Source organism: Epinephelus moara, chromosome 18, assembly GCF_006386435.1.
Source record: "Epinephelus moara isolate mb chromosome 18, YSFRI_EMoa_1.0, whole genome shotgun sequence".
In the NCBI taxonomy this organism is placed as follows: domain Eukaryota; kingdom Metazoa; phylum Chordata; class Actinopteri; order Perciformes; family Serranidae; genus Epinephelus; species Epinephelus moara.
In genome coordinates, this window is record NC_065523.1 from 21015745 (window position 1) to 21037035 (window position 21291).

A 21291-nucleotide genomic window follows, 5' to 3' on the forward strand; every position below is an offset into this window, starting at 1 on the left:
CATCCATGGAGCTGTTTCAGTTTAGAATCTAATGCCACAGAAAGTGAAGCAAAATGTTGTGGGGGCTACATGGAGATATGGTTGACTGTAACTGCTCTCATTTGCCTTTGTCCCTTTGATGATATTTCAACAGAATGAGGCGGTTTTGAGCAAGTAGTCAAGTATAAGCGTCATAACAGATCGCCGTTCCCCATGTGGAGGGAGATAAACGCCTCACCGCGAGTCTCTCCACATTTCAACTGCGCCCTTTAAAGTCACCGTCTAACCTTGAACACAAACGCAAAGGATCATCCCCATCTGAGTTATCAATAGGCTGCATCATCTCTCATCTTCCCCTCATCATCTTCCGCACCTTCTCCCTCCCTCCCCTGTCCGTCCATCTCCTCCCTCTGCGCCTTTTTACGCACAAAACAAGTCGGAGCGCACACACGGCTGGCGGAGAAAACGGAGAGAGACAATAGACAATAGTTTCGGGTCATCATGGTATTTGGATTTTTACCGTAGGCAACATGCGCGCCGGGCTGTGAGATACAGGTGAACAATCTGTGAGCGCGTGTGTTCGTTTGCTAGCCGAAAGTTTCTCCAGGTTTTTAATGTTGCCAACCGAGATTTCAGGAGGAGTGTGTTTCACCTCAAGGTAGGACTCCGTAACTCAAGGAACAGGTTGTCAGTTTCCAAATAATGTTGTCGCTTGAGCTGATATGTGTCTCTTGTTCCTGCAGCAGCGCGTGCGTGTAAGTCTAACATATATATATTTGGCGTTTTTTTAAATGCTCAGGCACAAAAAAGTCACAGTGACCTGCTGTGTGATAATTCATGATCTTTGATTTGGGCTGTTTATCCAAGCAAATAGAGGAGAAGCGATTTCATAACAGATTGGGTTTCAGTTGGAGGTTGCTCTGATGCTTATCGTGGATGATATTTCATTATCACATTAGTTTACAACTGTTTTATGAGTAATCACAGCTAATTGATGGACCATAACAACCAAACTTTTGACTTTTCATAGCACGAGGATAGTCCTGGATATTTCATTAGCTTTTAAAACTAACCCATCACAACAAATATATTTTATCTGCTTGTTTTAACATTAATTCCTGAGCACAAAAACCTTCAAACCGAGAAAAGCTTGTCCTTTGGATGCCAAATTTCACAGTGCGCCAACTTTATACAGCAATTTATTGATCCTCATCTGACACCACAATTATATTTCCTTTAATTCTGGCTCTAGGTGACCTGCAGCAAATCTTTTTTCCAAACATTTTTATTCCGGTGATCATTATCAGAGTGTCAGGCTGTTTGTCTCAACATGTAATTATCCATGCATTACACACAAATATGTCAGTAATGTATTCAAGCCACAATTAGGCAAAACATCAAATCAGATTAGCCGTATTTACATAATTCATTTGTTTTATTTCATTACTTCATTTTCTGTGCCAATGCAGCAATTAACCGAAATTCAATAGCCTGTTCTGTGTTTAGGATTTTACAGGGTAAGCCGCCCAAAATTAATCTTATTATTTAAAAATGGATTCTTTAAAATATTACAACAAAAAAATCCAAACATAATTTAATATCCAATTGAGACATAGACTTTAAATATTATGACAGACCTTTTGATAGCGAGTCTATGATAAAAAATATCAGTCTGATATTAAAGGCCACAGCAAACAATATTAAAGTGCCTGCTGATATATTACAAAGATTTTTTTGTCTATGTTTCCTCAGCCAACTTATTTTTCTCTGCATTAATTGACTTTTAAAGAGAATTTTGCAGGATACAAAAACCCGTCAGCCTATTTTAACGCTCCTTCTGCAAGACTCCATTATGACACATTAATAAAAACAGTTGTATTAATTATAATAAAAACCTGAAACTATATAATTACATTTGGATTTTTAGGGGACAATTTTAAAACATGCATATTTTCAAAATAATCTGAACAAAAATGTTCTGGGAATATTTAAAAGGAAATGTAAGATATATGTAAGAATGTACTTTTTGGTATTTTCATAACTGTACCCTATTTGTATATGTTTTGTTAGATTTCTGCTAATTGTGCAGAGTGATATCTAAAAGCTGACATTCGTTTTTAAAATATCAGATGCATATATTTAGGGGCCTGAAGTGTAACCAAAATTTTAGCTTGCAAAAAAGCTACACTTTGATGCTTGCATGTAATTTCTTTTATTTTAATTAAATTATCAGATATATCACTTTTTAGTTTTCTATTTTTTTTATCATTCTAATTTCTCAATTTAATTTGTGTGCGTGTGCGTGTGCGTGTGTGTGTGTGTGTGTGTGTGTGTGTGTGTGTGTGTGTGTGTGTGTGTGTGTGTTCAAGTCCATTTAAAATCTATATTATAGTAACTTAAAAATATCGCCTTAAAAATACCTTATTTTCTAAGATGCTGCTTTGCTTAATCTGCGTGCATCGGCCTGCATTTTGTCTCAAAATTTCCCTTATTTTGAAATAAATTCAGTGCAGTGGTTCTGCTGATATTTTAGACAGAAATTGTGCATTGTTTTTATCTTTCTGCAGCGATCACACTGAGGGAAGGAGAGAAGGGATGAAAACAGAGGAGAGCCCGCAGTCCTGTCTGCAGCAGCCTCCATCCTCAACGCCTTTTGGTGAGTGTTGACTGGCAATGTGTTGCATGAGGCCCAAACGAAATAAACTCGCTGGGAAACAGTAAATATCATCACCAGTATTATCAGGATATAATTGGTGATTATTATTTCTGTATATTATTTAACACAAGGAAGAGATGCCACAACATAGACTATCATTATGATAAACTTCACTCGAGTATGGGCACAATATAAATTCCCACAGGAATATTGTGCATGTGTAGGCCGAAATTGGAAGAGAGAGTGTGCATCCAGCATGATAAAATCAATAGGAATACTTTTATGAATTCATGATTAGGGTGAATATATGATGTGAATATTAAAGGGACACTACTGTGGTAAAAAAAAAAAAGAGCCAAAAAACAAAAGTTGCTTTTCCTACGTTGACTATAATTTTATATATAGGCCTACACAACGTAATGTTACTACAGCAGCTAGTGTCACATAGATTATTTTTCAGGTCCAATAGGAATGAAAATCAACATCATGATTTTAAGGATGCAATAAACAGCTGTTAGAAAAAAAAAGTTTATTTGGGAATAAATTAAATTAGTGCTCTAGGGATTTTTTTTAATCCAGAGAGTTGTGTTTGTGTAATCAAAAAGCGGGGTGTCTATAAAGTTTTGCCCATTGGATATGGCACAGGGTGGACGGCTCTGGTAATAGTGTTGGAGGGCGCAGCAGCTGTTCTGTGCCAAATTATGTAGCCTAAAATACATATGTGTATTGATGTGGTATTATTGAAAAAATATCCGTATACCAGGCTCATGCTTTTGCATTGTTTTACATCTTTTAGAGGGCGTCAACATCTCTCATGTGGTGTGGTTGACATTGGGGACACTTGGACTCATATCCCCAGCCATGTTAAATATTCGGCCCTGCCTCTGTCTCTCTGTCCACGCACTGATACATGCTCCCTCCAGGTCCGGAGTACAGGGGAGGGGGAGAGGTTTGCGCCGGCTGCGAGTCTCCCATCGCCGACCGCTTCCTGCTGCGCGTGAACGAGCGCTCCTGGCACGAGACCTGCGTCAAGTGCGCCGTGTGTTTGAGCGCGCTCACCGGGACCTGTTACTGCAGGGACCGCCTGCTGTACTGCAAGCACGACTATGAGAAGTAAGAGCACACACGCACACACTGAGGTAGGGTTCACTGTTTGTTGTTGCTCCTTTGGTTGTGTTGGAGAGACGGGCAGCGGTGGAGGAAGATGTCTGAAAACTCTGATGGCAAAACTTCCTACTAATCAAAAATGCATGGTATCATCATGGAGCTGAAGCAAGGTTGTTTTCCAGAGGTCTTTCATTTTGAAGATGCATCATTGTTTGCCAGCTAAATATTAATATCGATATTTTCAGGCTTGTAAACTCTTCATCTGCAAAGAAATAAGTTCTCTATTTAAATAGCTGGCAGAGTTTTAGCAATTTTGACCATTTACAAGGCTACATGCTAATGCGGTTAGCTTGTGCTAGTAATGCAATCGGTCCAGTTAAACTTTGTAAAATTAAAAAAATGGTGATGAAGAAGGTGTTAGGGGTCGGAAAAGCAGTGTGACTTTTGTTTTCAGCTTGCTGGGAGATTAACGAATGAATAACCTTGTCAAAAAACTTGTTTACTTATCCGGAAAAAGCATAAATGTGTTAAAAATTCATCAGCAGACTTTTACCAAACAAGTAAGCATCATTGGACAGTTACCGAGCAAATTAATTTAGGTATCAGTGAGGTATTTGCAGTGTTATAAACATGAGCCAGTTGTAATGTTGCACAAGTCTGATTAAAAAAACATTAATTTCACAAAAAAATATTAAAGCATCTCCCATGTTAGACAGACGTCTTGCTGGAAATTATAAAGTAGCCCTGGCAATATGAGTGTTCTAATGAGGTATGTTTAGTGGAACTTTGGGAACATTTTAATAGATGACAATACACCCCTAGCTATATAACAAAATGTACTTTTTGTGTGTTTGAGTTTTTTTTTATAAATTCATTTCAACCCCACAAGAACATCTTAAAAAACAAGACGGCTGTGTGTGAGGCTGAAAATTGAGTCGATGCAGATTTTAGAAATGTGAAAATCTGCCTTAGTATAAGTGTATAAGTATAAAATTAATTATGCAACACACTGATATATAGAATATATGACTGACATTGTGTCAAAATGTGTCATCCACCTGTGAGGCCATTTAAGGGGATTTAAGGGACAATTAAAGGGAGATGTCACTCACAACGTGATCATTTGTCCATCAATTACTCACCCCATGTTATATGGAATTCGTGTAGGAAACTTAGTTTTACCGGCATGCCTCTGCAGTGAACAAAGAATCCAAAAATATAGATAATTGTCGGTGAATTGAGGTAATAGGGGACCACGCTTAACAACAGCAACAACAGCCGCTTTTCCCCTTGCGAGGAATTATAGTAATTTTTTAATGTAATTTATTTGTAGCTGACTGTAGCATATCTGTTTGTGTGCTTGTAGAGTTATTATAAATATGGATTTGGATAGTATTTATGTCATGAGTCGCCTTCATGCTCCACAGTGATGCAGTGTGCTGTCTGGACATACTGCAACATAAAACACAGTTAACACTTGTTTTGCAAATTGTAAAATGACCTGTTATTTGTTAGATGATTTAACGTTTAAGGCCATACTGTACCATGTGTGTGTGTGCTTTTTGTTGTGGTTGTTTAGTGTGTGCCGCGGTCAGTGGGTGTGCCTGCGATGGGAGCTCCAGGGGTAGACAGTTGAAGGACGAGCCTGCAGCTTGTTATCATTGTTTTGAAAAGTGTCAGACGGCATCCAGCAGCACAGACTCTCCCACTGTACCTGACATCTGGAGGAGAGAGTGCAAGACGGTGAAGGAGAGAGACAGAGAGAGAGAGGAACTGGCTGATGAAAGTCCCATTGTGTGACGTTTATCTGGAAAAATGAGTGGGAGACATGGAGGCAATAGCTTATCATAAACGAAGCACTGGGTTCATTTTCAGTGATGGAATGAAAAAGCGTATTTGCTCCCCGCGTGTAATGACTGTAATTGTGGATCCAAATTAATAGTCAGCAGCTCATTCACTATGGTGTTGATTTAGTCCCCTATACATTGCATATGGATGGCTGCCTTGTTGTGTGTGAGTCGGTGCCAGACTTGGCACACAGTTGCCTGTGACCTTCAGCGGATCAGCAACAATGTCTCCTTGTTTTCCCTGCAGTCTGTCCATCAGCGCCTTACACTAGTCCCCCCTGAACCCCCCCATCCAGAGCAGGTGTGTGCATTGTAACAGATATAATAGATGTCCAAGAATTTGGAACGTGCATAAAAATTTTAGGGGAATTCGTACAATTATTAAGCGTCTTTTCTTTTAACCCTTGCTTGTAGCTTGGCTCCATTTTAGTTCCAGCTGGTTGACAGAAGCAACCGCCTGACGTCCTCACACACTCATTGTCAGGTACTTTTGAGGAATATGTGAGTGAAATTTACACATGCATGGGCAACTTTCTTGCTCGTACTTGGCTACTTTCCATCTCACCCTCATGCAGTATCTCTGCCTTGTCCAAATATTTTTTTTAATTTATCCTCTGCTTTGATTACATCACCCTGCACACACACACTGACAGGCACTGACTGCATCGGCATAAGCTAAAAGTCACCCTGTGCAGCAGTGTTCCTCTTGTTTCTATAAAAGAAAATGGTCAAATGGGCGTAAATACAAGATGTGTTTTGGGGGCGATATCTGATTTTTCTCATAATGAATCTATTCTGGTAAGGGGGGAAAAATAAATGCATGTAGATGCCTATCAATTCAAATGAGAAGACAAATCTAATTTTGAAACATGACCCATCCCCCGCCCTGATTCATCTGGGCTAAACTGCCTTCCAGGCAAAAGTTTATTCAACATTTGCATGTTTAATGTTTTTGAAGGATATTTTGCTTGAAAATTATTCTAAAGTGATCACTGTGATGCTCAGTGTCAGGCCTCAGCATAACACTAGACATAATCCTAATCCAAATATTCAGGTATAGCTATATAAAACTACTAAGAATATGGGTTCAGTCATGAGTCACATTCAAGTTCAGTGCCTGAAACTTCTCGTAATGAACGAGCTCTCACCCCACTGCCGCTCATTATCGATGCAATAAAACAGGAGGTATGCCTTCAGTTTCGAGATTCCCTGGTCTCAATCTGTTATGGAAATGAGGGGATTTAGACACAATAAACTCAAGTGCATCTTGTGGATTTTTCTTGTGGGTTTATTTTTGTTTTGAAAACCTCAAGAAATTCTCTGGAACTCCATCCTGTTATGGACCAGATGTTCAGCACGCGGCTTTAGAATAATTTTGTGGCAAGGCTTCCCTCCACACTTTAAATTCCCATCAGGATGTTTTTTTAATATGAACTGGTGCAATGCATCTTTTTTTTACCAGCAAGATGGGCAGAATAATAAAGATTTGGATGGAAAACACTGACGACATCAGAAACAGGAACATATTTCTCAAGATCTAAATGAGCCGTGGTAGAAATGTGGTCTCTAATTGTATATTAATTCAGTTTAAGAGCATATTTATTTTAAATAAAAGTTACAGAGTGATTAAATATCCTGACAAGTATGAAAACCATCATCAGCATCCTATACACACAGTCATTGTCTCCTACACACCAGCTCGACATTATGGTTCCTTGCCAAACGGAGCAGTATAAGGCCAGTGTTCCCTGGTCAATAGTGCTGAGCCCAGACAGAATGGAGGGTAGTCTGGCTGTGCGGAGCCCGCAAGCTCCCTTGTAAGCCCCATAAAGGCAGCTTCAGCCCTGTGAAAAACAGGTCACCAGGGTGGATATTCACTTAAACCTTGGGTTTAATACCTCACTCTGTGGGGTGGAGGCCACTGGGACTACATCTAGGTCTACAAACCCTGCCTTTGCAGGCAGAGAGAGGGAGACCCCACCACCACAGTTATGGAATTTCCCTCTGCTGACCAGGTAGCTGTATGAGAGTCCAACACTGACAGCCTGACGGAGTATCCTCTCAAGTTACGGCGCATTCGTGTGAGTGAACTTCTGAATCTCGCTGCTCTAAATCCAAAGATAGAAAACTGCATCTTCTCCCCCTTCGTACCGCTCCACCTCCACCCCCAGCCACTGTTTCTCTCCCTGTCTCTCTATCCGTTGCCTCGTTCATCACTGTCTGCTTTGTAATAATATTTCTCTATTCCAAACCTCATTTCCTTCTCGTTGAGATTGATGGCAGCGATGACACCAAACAGTTTATCTCCCCGTTTATCCCTTGTTTTCTCTTAATCGCCTCCCCTCCCTCAGCGCCTCTTTGTGTCTCGGGACGGGGGACGGGAGGAGGCGGCGGGGAGGCTGATTGGGTACAGTGCTAATTACCCAGCATTCTGTGGCTGTCCTTCGATGACAGGCCTGACACCGGGCTGCAGGGAAATACTATTAGGGAGAATTATGCAATGATACGTCAGAGGGACAACAAGCATTTATGCCCATCAGCTATAGCACCTCCAAGTCTGGTTGATACGTCAATGCTATATCTATGATTTACTTTAATATATTAAGTCTAAATATGGGAATCATCGTTGTTTTAAAAGGTCTGTTCAACAACTTATTGTAGTGGTATCAAACCACGCCGATAGGTTTGGTTTTTCTTTTTCAGAATTTGAGACATTTGCCTCCAAAATTAGACAGGAAGTGAAAGAAAATTTGTTTGTGGTGCTTACAGCATTGAAGTAACATTTAAAAGTACATGCAATTATGTTTAAATATCATGGTTGTATTAGGGTGGAGGTAGAAATTCTCAAAACCAGGGGCAAGGGAAAACGAAATCTGCATTGCGCGAAATCATTAGAGGAAAGTGAGAAAATATTTGTTTTTTTCCTGCAAGTGAAAGTAAAGTTTGTGGTTCCACATTGGTTTAGGTGAATCACGGCTGCACTGACTGACAGGACTGTACTGTATATATAAATCCCAGTGAGAGGCTACACATAATACATGCATGTGGTTCTGAAACGTTCAAACACTTCTCCCTTATCCAGGAGCCTTACACAGGCTAAACCTGCAGCTCAACAGATGACGGTTGGAGATGTGCCAGAGGAACAGAAAGTGAGGATGGGGGAGTTTTTGTGTTTTGATGTTGTTGAGGAACCGTCAGATTTTATGGTATAAATTAAAGAACATCAGGGAGAAATCTCGATGATGGGGAAATGGTTCGGAATGGGATAAAGGAGGCAAAGACGAGGTGGCTGGGATTTTTGGGAAGGGACGTGGCCGCCGATTTTTGTCTGGGTGCATGTGTACGCGCGTGAGGAGGGGGGGTGATATTGCCACTGTTTTTGCATAATGTGAGATGAGACCCCATCATCTTTCCTCCCCCACAACAATTTTATAACAGACAGCTAATAAATGTTTCATGGCAGAACAAGCTGCTCGCCTTGGCTTTATTAAATCTGAGATAATAAAAGCAGAGAGGGAGAGGAGAAAAGAGAGAGAGAATAGGGGGTCGCACCAGAGAGGGAGAGATAGGGAGATCGGCGTAGACTTTTTCTCAAATCGACCGGCTGCATCTCCTGTTTCTGGGGCAACGGGTCCCGCTGTCCCCCGCCGCCCCCCTCCCCGCTGCTTCCCACTCCGCCAGAGACAGACAGGAAATGAGAAACGGGCAGACAGGATATTGCGTTCTGGTGGCCTGGGGATTAACTGTTTTATCTAAACTAACACACACACACACACGCCCACTCACTCGCGCGCACAAACACACATCCTCACACATAGCGTTCATTCTCGGTAGCATCAGGTGTAGATGGCACACACACACCCAGAGACACATATCATGCAGACCATGCACGTCATGCAGGTTTTTTGTTGTTACTTCACACAGGTACATTACATTAGGTGTTGAATATTACAGGCGTCAGTGGTGCTCTCATGTAGAGCTGGTCTTATTACCACTGTGAACGATTTACAGCGAGAGTCATGACATGTAACTGTATAACTGTGAGATTGGCGGAGAGTTTGTGCCCAAATGTCTCTAAAGATGTATTCCATACACTGCACTGCAGGCCCCTCATTGCCACAACTATTACAGAGCTTTAACACAGTGTGGAGAGCGTTTGTTGAGCAAGAGGACTGCTTATGATGTTACTTTATCCATGCATGGATGGATACGGTCCACAAATGACAGCATCTGTCAGTGTTTTATTGATGTTTGTACCCAGGCACCTTATCTGTGTTTACACAAACTGTGCATATTTGTGTTTACGTGTGCATGTGACCGTATGGATGCCCACGTGTGTGTGTGTGTGTGTGTGTGTGTGTGTGTGTGTGTGTGTGTGTGCGCGCAAGTGTGTGACTGTACTGTAGTATATATATATTTATATATATGTGTGTATTTTTGTGAGTGAGTGAGTGTGAGTGTGAGTGAGCGGCGGCGGCAGGGGTAGCGAGTATCGTGGGGAATGCTGGGAGATTTTAATAACACAGAAGCAGTGCAGGGAGATTTAATAAAAGGAGATGATGTGATTACTGAACCCTGGCTCTGAGCCATTTTGCTTCACAGAGCAATATCCGCCGAAAGTGCGCACACACACATCCACACGCACACACATGCACGCACGCACATCCTCACGCACACGTCTAAGAAATGGATACTAAACAGAATACAACTTAAAAGTAAGATTGTTGCATATCATTTGTTCTTTTTGCATCCATCTCACGGATCCTTGAATGCACCTTCGTTTTCAGGGGAATGCGCAAACAGCCATTTGTGTGACACACATGGTCATTCTGAGCGCATCACGTTTGCGGGAATCACAAGCTAGTACATGAATACCTTGTTTAGAAACAGAAATGCATCTTAAACTACAGGTTAGGAATCAAAATGAGTGACAGCGACAGATCTTTGGTGAGCTTCCCAGTGAAGCCCTAATCTGTCAAAGTTAGGTTCTTCTGGGCTCGCACACACACAGCTGATCCAAACCTAGTGCAATATGAGGCACTCCAAACCTGGAGTTAGTATAAGCAAACCGGTACCTGTATAAATATTCATCAATTATGAAAGCAAGAACAACAACTGTAATCGCTCTAAGACACATACATATTTATGGAATGATTGTGCTGCGGTCCACACAATGTCGTGCTTGTCAGAGCTCAAAGGCAAAACAATGCCACATGACACAGCTTAGGGAGATGATGAAGATTCTGTTATTCTGTTTGTATGCCTAGGATCTACAATAAAGCGAGAAGGAAAGGGCTGATTATAACCAACCAATACTCACAGCACATCACCTTTTTCTGCCTCTCTGCGTTTGATCTCATAATCAGTGAGCTTGTAATTAGTTGTGCCCCCCTAACCCCTCAGAAATCCGTGGCACTGAACATAAAGGTGCCTGCAGCCAAAGTTCCTGAGGTTTTTGTACATCGCAAGCTCATAAGCAGACAGTGTTCTGTCTGCACTTACACTTCTCTTCTTTGTAATTCTGTGCATATCATGAATATTACACACATCTCTTCATTAAAGGAAAGCCCCTCTAAATCCAAAGCAAAGTCCTCCTCCAAATATCTTTTCTGATAGATTTGTTCACAGCTGGTCTTAACTCTACACCTCAGCTGTTTAAATTCTAACTTTCATTTCCACTTTTTTGATAGTGGAAATTGAAATGCAAGAAAATAAAACCCTCACTATATTATAGTCAGTGTTGTGCAAATATTTATTGTTTTCCACTGATTCCTGATGCGAGCAAAGATAGTCCTGCAATATTAGTAATATTCAAAATCTGGTTTTTATTGTGGTCCCTTAACCAAAACTCACAACCCTGTCTCCTGGAAATTATGTTTATATACAACTAATTTGAAACAGCAAATAAATTTGGAGGGAAATGTAATGCTTAGCAAATTGCGTTTTCTATTAGCATAATTAGGAGTTGTTGTTAATTAATATACCTGGCAAATCGTCAAATGTTGATAATGAACATATCAGCAACATCACTGACAATGTAATTCAGTTGTTTTTTGCTAAAACAGGCAATCTTGCAATACAGTATTCGTTTGTGGTTACTACAGCATTATTAATTTTTATTAACATTTACCAAAATAACAATATCTCCCTAACCATAATCAAAGTGCATTTGTTGCCTAAACCTTGCGTAAGATTTTGAACGCAATCCTCAAGTTATGATGTCAAGGTCCTGCACTTTGTACACCCACCATCCTCCAGCCACCCCCTTCCAAAGCTAACGCAGTACATGAATGTAGTGCGTCATCACCTGAACACTGTCTCTGAACATAATCCAGACAGCAATTATGTTGCCACAGCAAAATTAAGAAAGCAGTTCAGTAACATACATGTGTAATTTATAGGGGACATTAGAAAACTGGATTGTCTGAAACTCTTTTTTGTTGGTGGTGTAATGATACATTAATCCGGATCAATATACTGATTCAAGGATCAGTAATCTAGTATCATTGATGCAAAGTGAAAACATCGATTCATATTGTCATGTTTAAGATACGCCTTTATTTTTAAATTTCCATGCATGTCTGAGTCGCAATGTCTGGTTAAGTGCACCTCCTTTCTAAACATTCAATCAGTGCTAGCGGCCTAGCGCCAGGCAGACAATGGTACGCTCTAAAAAAACAATCCACTGGTTTAACTCAAACAAATTAACCTAACAATTTACATGCATCTTTTTAAGTAGTTCCAACTCTGGCATTATTGAGTCAGTCCTTCAAACTCAATTAGATTTGGACAACCAACATGATTTGCCTAGGGTTAGGGGGTTAGGGTTAGGGGGTTAGACCTTGAAAAACTTAATATCTATTCAAAAGTTGTGTTGATATTTAGTGGTCAAACTATTTTATGTAAGATATTCCAACCTATTTATTTTAATTTCATTCCACTTAAAAATGTCAAAAATGTTTTGGATTTTGACCAGTTCTTAAAATAAGCTGTTAATTGACTAAAACAGGTCAATGGAGCAAACGTAATTTTTCATTATTTTTCATGCTGAAGAGCTTCTTTATTTTAAGCATTATCCACTAACCCATGAATCATTTTTAGAGTGATAATCAGCCAAGAAAAAGACAATCAGGATTTTACTGATTTGTCTCAGGCCCTATTGAATCGACTCAAAATCATATGGCAGAGTTTGTGATATCAGCAAATTTATGATTTGATTTGATTTCACTTTATTATCAGAAAAAATATCTGACATTTGTCTTGCATTTGAGGATGTTTGCTAAATATACATTAATACAAAAATACATAACATTTAACCACACAACAAAACCATACTATAAATGCTACGAATAAAATCCGACATTACAACATTGTATCTTTGTCCAAAGAATAGATATAATATTGATGAACCTTGTGAACCTTGGACCTTGTGTGAAGAAAAAGATATAGCAGAAACTGTAAAAGCAAAAGAGATGATCTATTTTAATAAAATAAAAAGAAGGTTTTTTATGGACAATGTGCAAATAAAAAACCTATTCAGACACACCTAGATATAATTCCACCCAAAGCATGAAAACTGATTGTGTATAAAATGTGGTGAGGAGCCTAGATATACCTAATTCATGTGTCTGCTCTTTAAATATCAGGTCCATAGTGATTCACTGGAAGCTACACCCTGGTCAGGGCCAGTGTGAATGATACTTCTATTAGAGGGATTAGACTGATCTACTTACAGACCCCCCTCTGTGGCAGTTGCCCCAAGTTGCCTTCATTTGCCATGTTGAGTAAATTCCTGCCGTGCTGTGTACACCCCGATTAGGGAGTGTGGGACTTAACCACCAACATCATCGGTCTTATGTCAAGCAATCCTGTGACAATTCTGCTCTGTTGTGTTTAGTTCACAGTGAAAGGAAGCATTTAAGGTGTTGGAGTGTGTGTTTGGACGGGGAGCGAGGGAGGTGGTTGCTCTCCTTTGTGGAATAATGTGTTAGACGCCAGATATTAGGATTAACCAGGTTGCTGCAGATATTTCACAGAAGAAGCATCTCTTTAAAATGTGACGCACTGTTTCTAGAAGGAAATAGCAACCTTTAGTTAAACACAAGGTCCTGTCACAGTCGAGCTGTGCAGGGCTGGGACACTCGTGTTTGCGTTATGATGTTAAGTTAGCGACACTGTCATTTGGGGAATTTGGGGAGTGTTTGGCAGATGGATTGAGAAAGATTAGCCGTGGCAGCTGCGTTTGGGACAGAATCACAGATTAGGAGCTCTAATGTGCAGACCTGGCTCCTTCTTTACACTCCAGATTTGGGCAGCAACACCTTCCTATCACTCAGTCAGGGAGCGTCAACACTTCTGCCTTCATCCCTTCCTCCCCCCCGTTCCCTCCCCGCTCATCCTCCCTTCCCTCTTGTCCAGGTTTTGTGCTTGGTGCTATTTCTGCATCAGCTGACCTTTCTCTTTCCTACACCTACAGTCTGAGTACTTGGTAACTCTTCCTGTTGAAGACATATTCTGGTGATCAAGCATAATATTTGCTGGTTACAGGTTGCACTGGCAGCATGATGATGGTTGATGGTATGGTGAACGTGTGTAACTGGTCAATGTCAGACTAGGTATACTGATACTCAGTGGGTGCGTGCAAATGTCTGTGTGCATGCCTGTGCGTGTGTGCGCATGCATGTGTGTATGTGTGTGAGTGCCTATGTTTGTGTGTGTAAGTGTGTTTTAGTGTGCATAAGTGAGAGGAGAGAGATTAACCCCATGCTATCCCCAATCCCTGGTTATGAGTTTACAGCGTCTGTCTGGCCATCGCACTGTTTAAACAACAATCTAATTAATCCTGTCTTTATTAGTTTCAGTGAACTGGGGAGGCAGGCTGGGAGGGCGTGAGGGAGAACTGGGAATGCTGGCAGAAAATACTGGGGAGGGAGGGGGGAGGAAACCAAGTGCGAGAGCAGGGATTTGAGAGGAATTTAATGGCAGAGACTTAGGCCCTGTGAATGGAGATAGGGATGTGGAGAGACGGTGAGGCAGGAGAGAAATTGCAGGGTTATAATATCTCACAGGGGGAGAGATGGAGGGACAAAGGGAGGAAAGTGGTCATGGGGAAAAAGCAATGGACCTGAGAAAGACTCTGTATTAAGCTTTATTCATAGGGTAAATAAGTACTTTAAGATTGTGGGTGGGATATGGATAGACTGGAGTTTACCCCGTCAAACTGATCTCCACGTTTAAGGATTTAAAAGGAAAATACTCTCAACAGGCAGCTCTTATCACAAGCTAACTACTGCCACCTGCTGTATTTAGGGAGAAAGGACAATCTTAAAAATGCAGACTACTGTTATTCCTCCGAGCAGATGTTTACCTTGTTGCTCTGTGAATTGGGTAATGTTTATACGACCTTTAATTAAGAGACTATGCTAATCTCCCTTTTGAGCTGAGGGTAAATGTGTTAGAGCTCATTCTCCGTGCCTCCATGTTTAATTACCTCACCTTTCTTTTTCTGCACTCCTTGACTCCCATAATGCCATGTTTTACAGTTTATGTAAGTATCCTTCCTGTGTGTGTCTTTCTGTGCACCTCCAGGCTGTTTGTAAGAAAGTGCAGCGCCTGCCTGCAGGTGATTGGACGTTCGGAGCTGATAATGCGCGTGCTGGGCCAGGTGTACCACCTCGGCTGCTTCACCTGCTGTGAGTGTGAACGCCGGCTGCAAAGAGGTGATGAGTTTGTGCTGAAAGAAGGCCAGCTGCTCTGCCGCATGGACTATGAGAAGGAGAGGGAAATGCTGGCTGCTATTAGCCCCACACCGACTGAATCGGGTAATGTTGGTTCGTTGCAGGGCTGCTTTGCTTGAACCAGATTTAAATCAAATTTCTCTTACCTTTACATGCATGCATACAACATACTTTTTTAGTTATCTCAGTCACATTGGACTGCTGCAGTGGGCAGCTCCTAAAGGACAAATGGGGGTTTAAAGGGACAGTTCACCCCCAAATCAAGAATACATATTTTTCCTCTCACCTGTAGCACTATTTATCAATTAGATTGTTTTGGTGTGAGTTGCTGAGTGTTGGAGTATCAGCCGTAGAGACAGGCAGACATCTCTACCGTCGATATCTCCAACACTCAGCAACTCACACCAAAACAATTTAGATTTAAAAAGCACTACTGGTATGAGGGAAAATATGTATTTCTGATTTTGGGGTGAACTGTCCCTTTAAGGGTCTTAAACTGTTCCCTTGTTCAAGTAGTAGATACATATAGAGTGAACTAGATATTCATGTACGTTACTGACATACAGTGCCAGTAATGTGCACACAACTTCTTGGATCATCAGCACATCGTCATGACAACAGATCTTGAAAAACTTGTACAGTTTTAGACATGAAGCAGTATTAATACCTCCATCTTAAAATAGTTTGCTATGTTACCCTTCATTTTCAGAAGATTTTATTTCTGTTTGAAAAGTGTAGCAGCAAAAGTGTATTGACTTCTGATCAGCGAGAATAGTCTTCAAAGGTGCTCACTGGAATTTGCAATGCAGTCTGGGAATTTTTCTTACAGTACATGAAGTGGAGCCTTCAGCACTGCAGTGCAATTTGGCACTGCACACTGTAGAAACAGTTTTATTCTGCAGGGGCTCACTATCTACAGAATTAGGGACCGGTTTAAGAAAGACTCAGGCTTTTGCTTGCAGTCACTTTAGCATTAAAAATTTATTTTTCATTGAAGGAAGTATGAAAATTCTCCTACGGGCTCTTCTGACTGTTTTCTTGTCTGCTTACCTTGCTCAGTGAAAAGTGAGGATGAGGAAGGTGGAGGAGGCTCTGGTGGAGGGAAAGGTGGCGATGAAGGCAAGGAGCACAAGCGCTCAAAACGACCGCGCACCATCTTGACCACACAGCAGCGCCGTGCTTTCAAGGCCTCCTTTGAAGTGTCGGCTAAGCCTTGTCGCAAGGTGGGTGCACCAGCTTGTTTTATCAATGGACATGTGCGCCTGAGAATACTCCCTTGCGTTGAAAACTCTATTGTTAATGGGCATCTTTGTCAGTCTGGATAGCAATTAATCTGAAGCTGTGTTTAATGATGTAAAGTTTGTAATTTAAAAACAATTGAAAACTCTAATTTGTAGGTGAGAGAGACACTGGCTGCTGAGACTGGGCTGACAGTGCGTGTTGTGCAGGTGTGGTTCCAAAACCAAAGAGCCAAGGTCAGATTTTATACATTTCCTGAGAACATAATATGTCTTACAGATTAACACACGGAGAAAATTTATACAGACCTTGTGTGTTTTTGTGCTTCAGATGAAAAAGATAGCTCGCCGACAACAGCAACAGCAGCAGCAGCAGCAGGAACAAGAGCAGCTGGGGGGGACCAGGAGAGGACCAAGTAGAGGGGGCCGCCAGAGCAATGACGATAGTGAGGGTAAGTGCTCCAAGTGCCAACGCAGGATCAAGAAGAATAAACAAAGATTAGAGGAATGGAAGAGTAAACTATGATATGGGATGACTAAAGGGATTCTCATCTCTACACAGATGGCTCTAGTACCCATGGCATGGATGGGATCCTGGGATATCCCTCTCTGCCACGTCAGCAGCTACTTGCTCTAGACCCCAACATCTACGGCGGAGAGCCTTTTCGACATGGGCTTACACCGCCACAGCTGAACAGCGAGCAGCTCCACTCCTATGGTAAGACAGGAGGTCAGAGCTGCAAATTTGAAATAAACCAAAATGAAAATGTTGACATTATTTCCTCACCTTCACGACAGCAGTGACACACCTAGGGATTTTTCATAGGGGTGGCCAGATGGGGACAGAAAGGAGCAGCATTATTTTACATTAGCTGAAAGTATATGTTTTTACTGGTTTCCAGTTGTAAGAAGATGTGAGGATGTAAAAAAAGAGGCTGAGATTAACCTAACCTGTTAGAACTCACCGGCCTGTCTGCAGGCCCTCCTGAAGTTTTACTTGATGATTATGATATGTAAATAGCTGCTGTATTTATTGTTGTTTAAATGTTTTATTTGATTAATGCAGACCATTTCACCTCAACAGCAGCTTCAATAAATGCTTCTGTCAGACAAAAAAACAAAAAAATAACCAGCCATTACTCACCTATGAAGCATCATTTTAATCCACTGATCAATTTTATCCAGACAGAAACACATCTTACACAGTTGTCACCAGCTGCCAGTGGTCCAGACAATCTAAATCCAGTGAAATATTTAGTCCAAACACATTATGACATGGTTCATATGGTCAAGAAATTAGTTAGAATATCTGTTTTCTAGGCCTGGAAATAGTTTGGAATTACGGGAATGTTTAGGAAAAGTTTTGATTGTACATTGGTTCAACTATTGTTTAAAATATGCTCATAATAATCCTAAAACATGTCTAACCTAACTTGAAATATGTTCCTGTATTGCTAATTTGAAATCTAGTGCTGCACTGCGCGACAGTTTAAACATCACTAGTATCAAATGATACAGATTGGCATATGGAGCTAGGTGGTGGTGGGAATGTCTAACATGCAAGTATTATTAGCAAGCACTAGTGCATGTTTGATTATGATTGGCTTAAGAAAGAGGCAGATCCTAGCCGCACTGGATGGAGGCCCTGCTCCAAAACTTTAGATGTTTTGGTGCAGAGCAGAATAGTAGCCAAACTTAGCTGTGGGGAAACAAAGTGTACATATCTCTCCACATTTGAAAATGCGCCCTATTTCAAATCGCTTGTTGTCAGAGAAGTGTGCAGGCTTTTTTAAACTACTTAAAGTTATTTAAATGGGGTAAAATATTGTGGAAAATTTTGGGAAATTCATCAGTCAAAATGTGTGAGAACCCTGTTATTACATCCACAGATGAATTGCTGATGCATTGTTTCAAACATCCATATTTCTCCACATATTATCCATAATTCCACAGGGCCTAGCAACTCCTGGCCTTTTCACTGACACCTCACTTGAGCCAATATGGAGCTTCCAATGCTGTTGCTAAGGCCTCGATAGCTCATGAGGGCCTGTATTGAGGGAACGTGTGTCACTCTCATTTCCAGGGGTCTTGCCAATCAAAGAGCTAGCGATTGGCCCTATGGCTTATGGGTCTTGTAGTACAGGACACTTTGGAGCTCCAGAGGAAAAAGTCTAGACTGTTACAAATATACAGAAATGATAAATAAATGGCTCCTATGTTGTCTTAAGGGGGAAAAAGTCTTTCAATTTAGGTTTTCTAGAGGTGCAGTAAGCTCCTAAATAGACATTCCTGTCTGTGTTGATTAGTTTTTCACCCATTTTAACACTTTCAGTACAGTATTTCACCCTCCTTTTTTAAAGCTTCTGGACAAAACCTCAGAATAACATGTAATAACATATTTATTTTCAGTGATATTGTTATTTACTTTGAATTTGGACTTTGATACCATGCATGTACATGTACTAAAAATGGAACAAGAGCAGTGTTCAACTTACTTTGGGTATGCCTTGCATCAGTGTTTTAGGTGAATTTTACAGGATGCTTAAGTTAAAGTGACTGACTCATTAAGTGTTTTTGAGGTCCATTAGCTTTAGTAAAAACAAATATGCTTATTTTCATATTCTGTCCTTTCATTAAAGACCGTTCCACTTCAGCTGTGCACACTCACTGTTTTTTCACCGCAGACTCAGAGACAGTGTTCCATGACCTGGACAGCGATGGAAGCCTCGGTCACCTTGGAGACTGCCTCTTGGCAACAGGGGACGGCAGTCTCCTGCCAGGACGAGTGGGGAACCCCATTGACCGCCTCTACTCCATGCAGAACTCCTACTTCACCTCCTGACCCTCATAAACTCTCACCCTTCCCACTCCTGTCCCACCTTTCACCTCAGAGATGCAGCTAATGGAGTCTGTCCATCAACATGCCTGTGGGACCACTCTCCATGAAACAACCCACACCCAAACACACTTCTGAGCTTTCAACACAGGCCAAAATCATCACAAGTCAGGCATAGTCATAATATCTCTTTGCAACAGATTAGCGTCACGTTCCCACCATCTTTCCTTGATACGAATCACATGCTGGAAATACAGACACTGTAAATGTCCAAGATATGTAAAAAAGACCTCAATTTCTCCTGTTGTATTTATGTAATGTTCAATGAAATATGTTTCATGGCACTTTCCAACATAAAAAAACGACAAACACAAGACACTTATCAAACATATTAATATGTATATCATGATTTACAGACGATAATTGGTTGTTGAAAGTGAATTCATCAATCAAGTTACATGTATTAAGGAGTCTTAGCAGGCCTTACGAGCAGCTAAGGGTCTAAATTAGTATATGGCAGAACTTTTTTTTAACAGGACTAGTGATTAGTTATTGTATGTGACAGACTGCAGCGTATACAATACTGTATATGGATTGGAGTACAATTTTGCTCTCAGGTTAGTGTGTATGTTTATGTAACCTGAGCTATAACTCAGGATATTGTGCAGGATAGGATTACAGTTTAACTTGCCCAGTGACTTCAAGGACGTAGATTACAAAGAAGAGGAAACTCTGTGTAAAATGTCAAACTACATTTTTAGTTTTTGGTAATGCATGACAGGTATAATATGGACCAAAAAAATCACATTTTTTTAGCATTAGACAACACTACAGGGTCATTTGAGGAGCCTTATGCGGAAACAGGGTTGTATCAGCAGTTATTTCTTTAGCTTTCCCTTCTTTTTTATAATGTAATCACTAAGAAGCAGTGCAGTTAATGACAACTAATAGATAATACCCAAAATTTAGGATTCTGAGCACCTGACGATGTGCTCTCAAATGTAAATGTGAGTATGACTGTGTTCAAATTAGTAGTTGTAGTCGATTTCTGTAATTTCTTTCTCAAACATCTCAAATTGGATGTTGTTAGGTAGATATTTTGTACCTTCCTCTGTGATAATCAGCAAATATTTAAACTGTAGCATGATATTTATGTGTCACAAAGTAGGTCTAAAGAACTAGCCTCCAAACTGATGTTGGATAGCAAGTGCAGAATGCATCAGGATCAGACTCACTATGTGGTGCAGAATAAAATAGGATTAGGGTGTTTCATTTAGGTGCCAGTGATCGGCTACAGCTTGTGACATTCTTTCATGACATTATGTTCAACTCTGATCACGGACTCATGGTATTTTTACAGTGATATTTTTGTGAATGTAACTTATTTGTGCGGTATTAGGCGAGTTCCTATCTTACTTTTTTTGTTCAGTGACTGCCAGGTGATGTGCTTTGAATGTAATGTTGCCGTATCTTAAATACAATCTGCGGTTTCATCTTTAAAGTGCACTTGCCTTATTGTCCTAAATATGATAAATGATGATGCGCTGATCACTCGTCTGGTGTAAACCAAAGATATGAAAACAAAGGAATCTTTTCCCCCTCCGTTCCACCCTTCAAAGCTTTAATAAGTGAACCAGAAAAGGTCTGTTCTGCTTAGTGGTCACAGGCCTCATAACTCAACATCCTCCCTCTGTCTTTCTCAGTAGTCCCGCTGATTAGAAGTGGACAGCCTCCTCCTTCTCCTTTCTTCCCAGACTCCCTATTTCTCAGTCACTGAGTAGCCAGGAGAGTTAGTGTGGGAGCGATACATTCCAGTTTAATATTTGACTCTGACTCAGACCTGAGGAGGGCAAGAGGGAGGAGGGGCCGACATCAGCAACAGAAAACAACG

At 40.8% G+C, this 21291-nt stretch overlaps 1 protein-coding gene across 2 annotated transcripts; it reads left to right on the forward strand.

Moving 5' to 3' along the window:
- Nucleotides 1-381: 381 nt before the first annotated feature.
- Nucleotides 382-21160, forward strand: lmx1al (LIM homeobox transcription factor 1, alpha-like). Of its 2 annotated transcripts, none has more exons than XM_050068861.1 (9): nucleotides 382-637; nucleotides 2547-2635; nucleotides 3559-3748; nucleotides 15178-15410; nucleotides 16386-16549; nucleotides 16724-16801; nucleotides 16896-17016; nucleotides 17127-17282; nucleotides 19249-21160. In XM_050068861.1, the coding sequence occupies exons 1-9, from the start codon at nucleotides 594-596 to the stop codon at nucleotides 19404-19406; spliced, it is 1233 nt and encodes a 410-aa protein (XP_049924818.1). In that variant the 5' UTR covers nucleotides 382-593; the 3' UTR covers nucleotides 19407-21160. The 2 variants fall into 2 exon arrangements, with proteins under 2 accessions (XP_049924818.1, XP_049924817.1); XM_050068860.1 differs by lacking the exon at nucleotides 382-637 and adding an exon at nucleotides 681-734.
- Nucleotides 21161-21291: the final 131 nt, after the last annotated feature.

What these genes read in the sequence shown, in the direction of transcription:
- lmx1al (XM_050068860.1), top strand. Translation starts at nt 682, where the DNA reads ATGTTGTCGCTTGAGCTGATATGTGTCTCTTGTTCCTGCAGCAGCGCG. An exon ending in TCCTGCAGCAGCGCGTGCGT is followed by an intron (nt 735 to 2,546) that starts GTAAGTCTAACA and finishes ATCTTTCTGCAG; the next exon opens with CGATCACACTGAGGGAAGGA. An exon ending in TCCATCCTCAACGCCTTTTG is followed by an intron (nt 2,636 to 3,558) that starts GTGAGTGTTGAC and finishes TGCTCCCTCCAG; the next exon opens with GTCCGGAGTACAGGGGAGGG.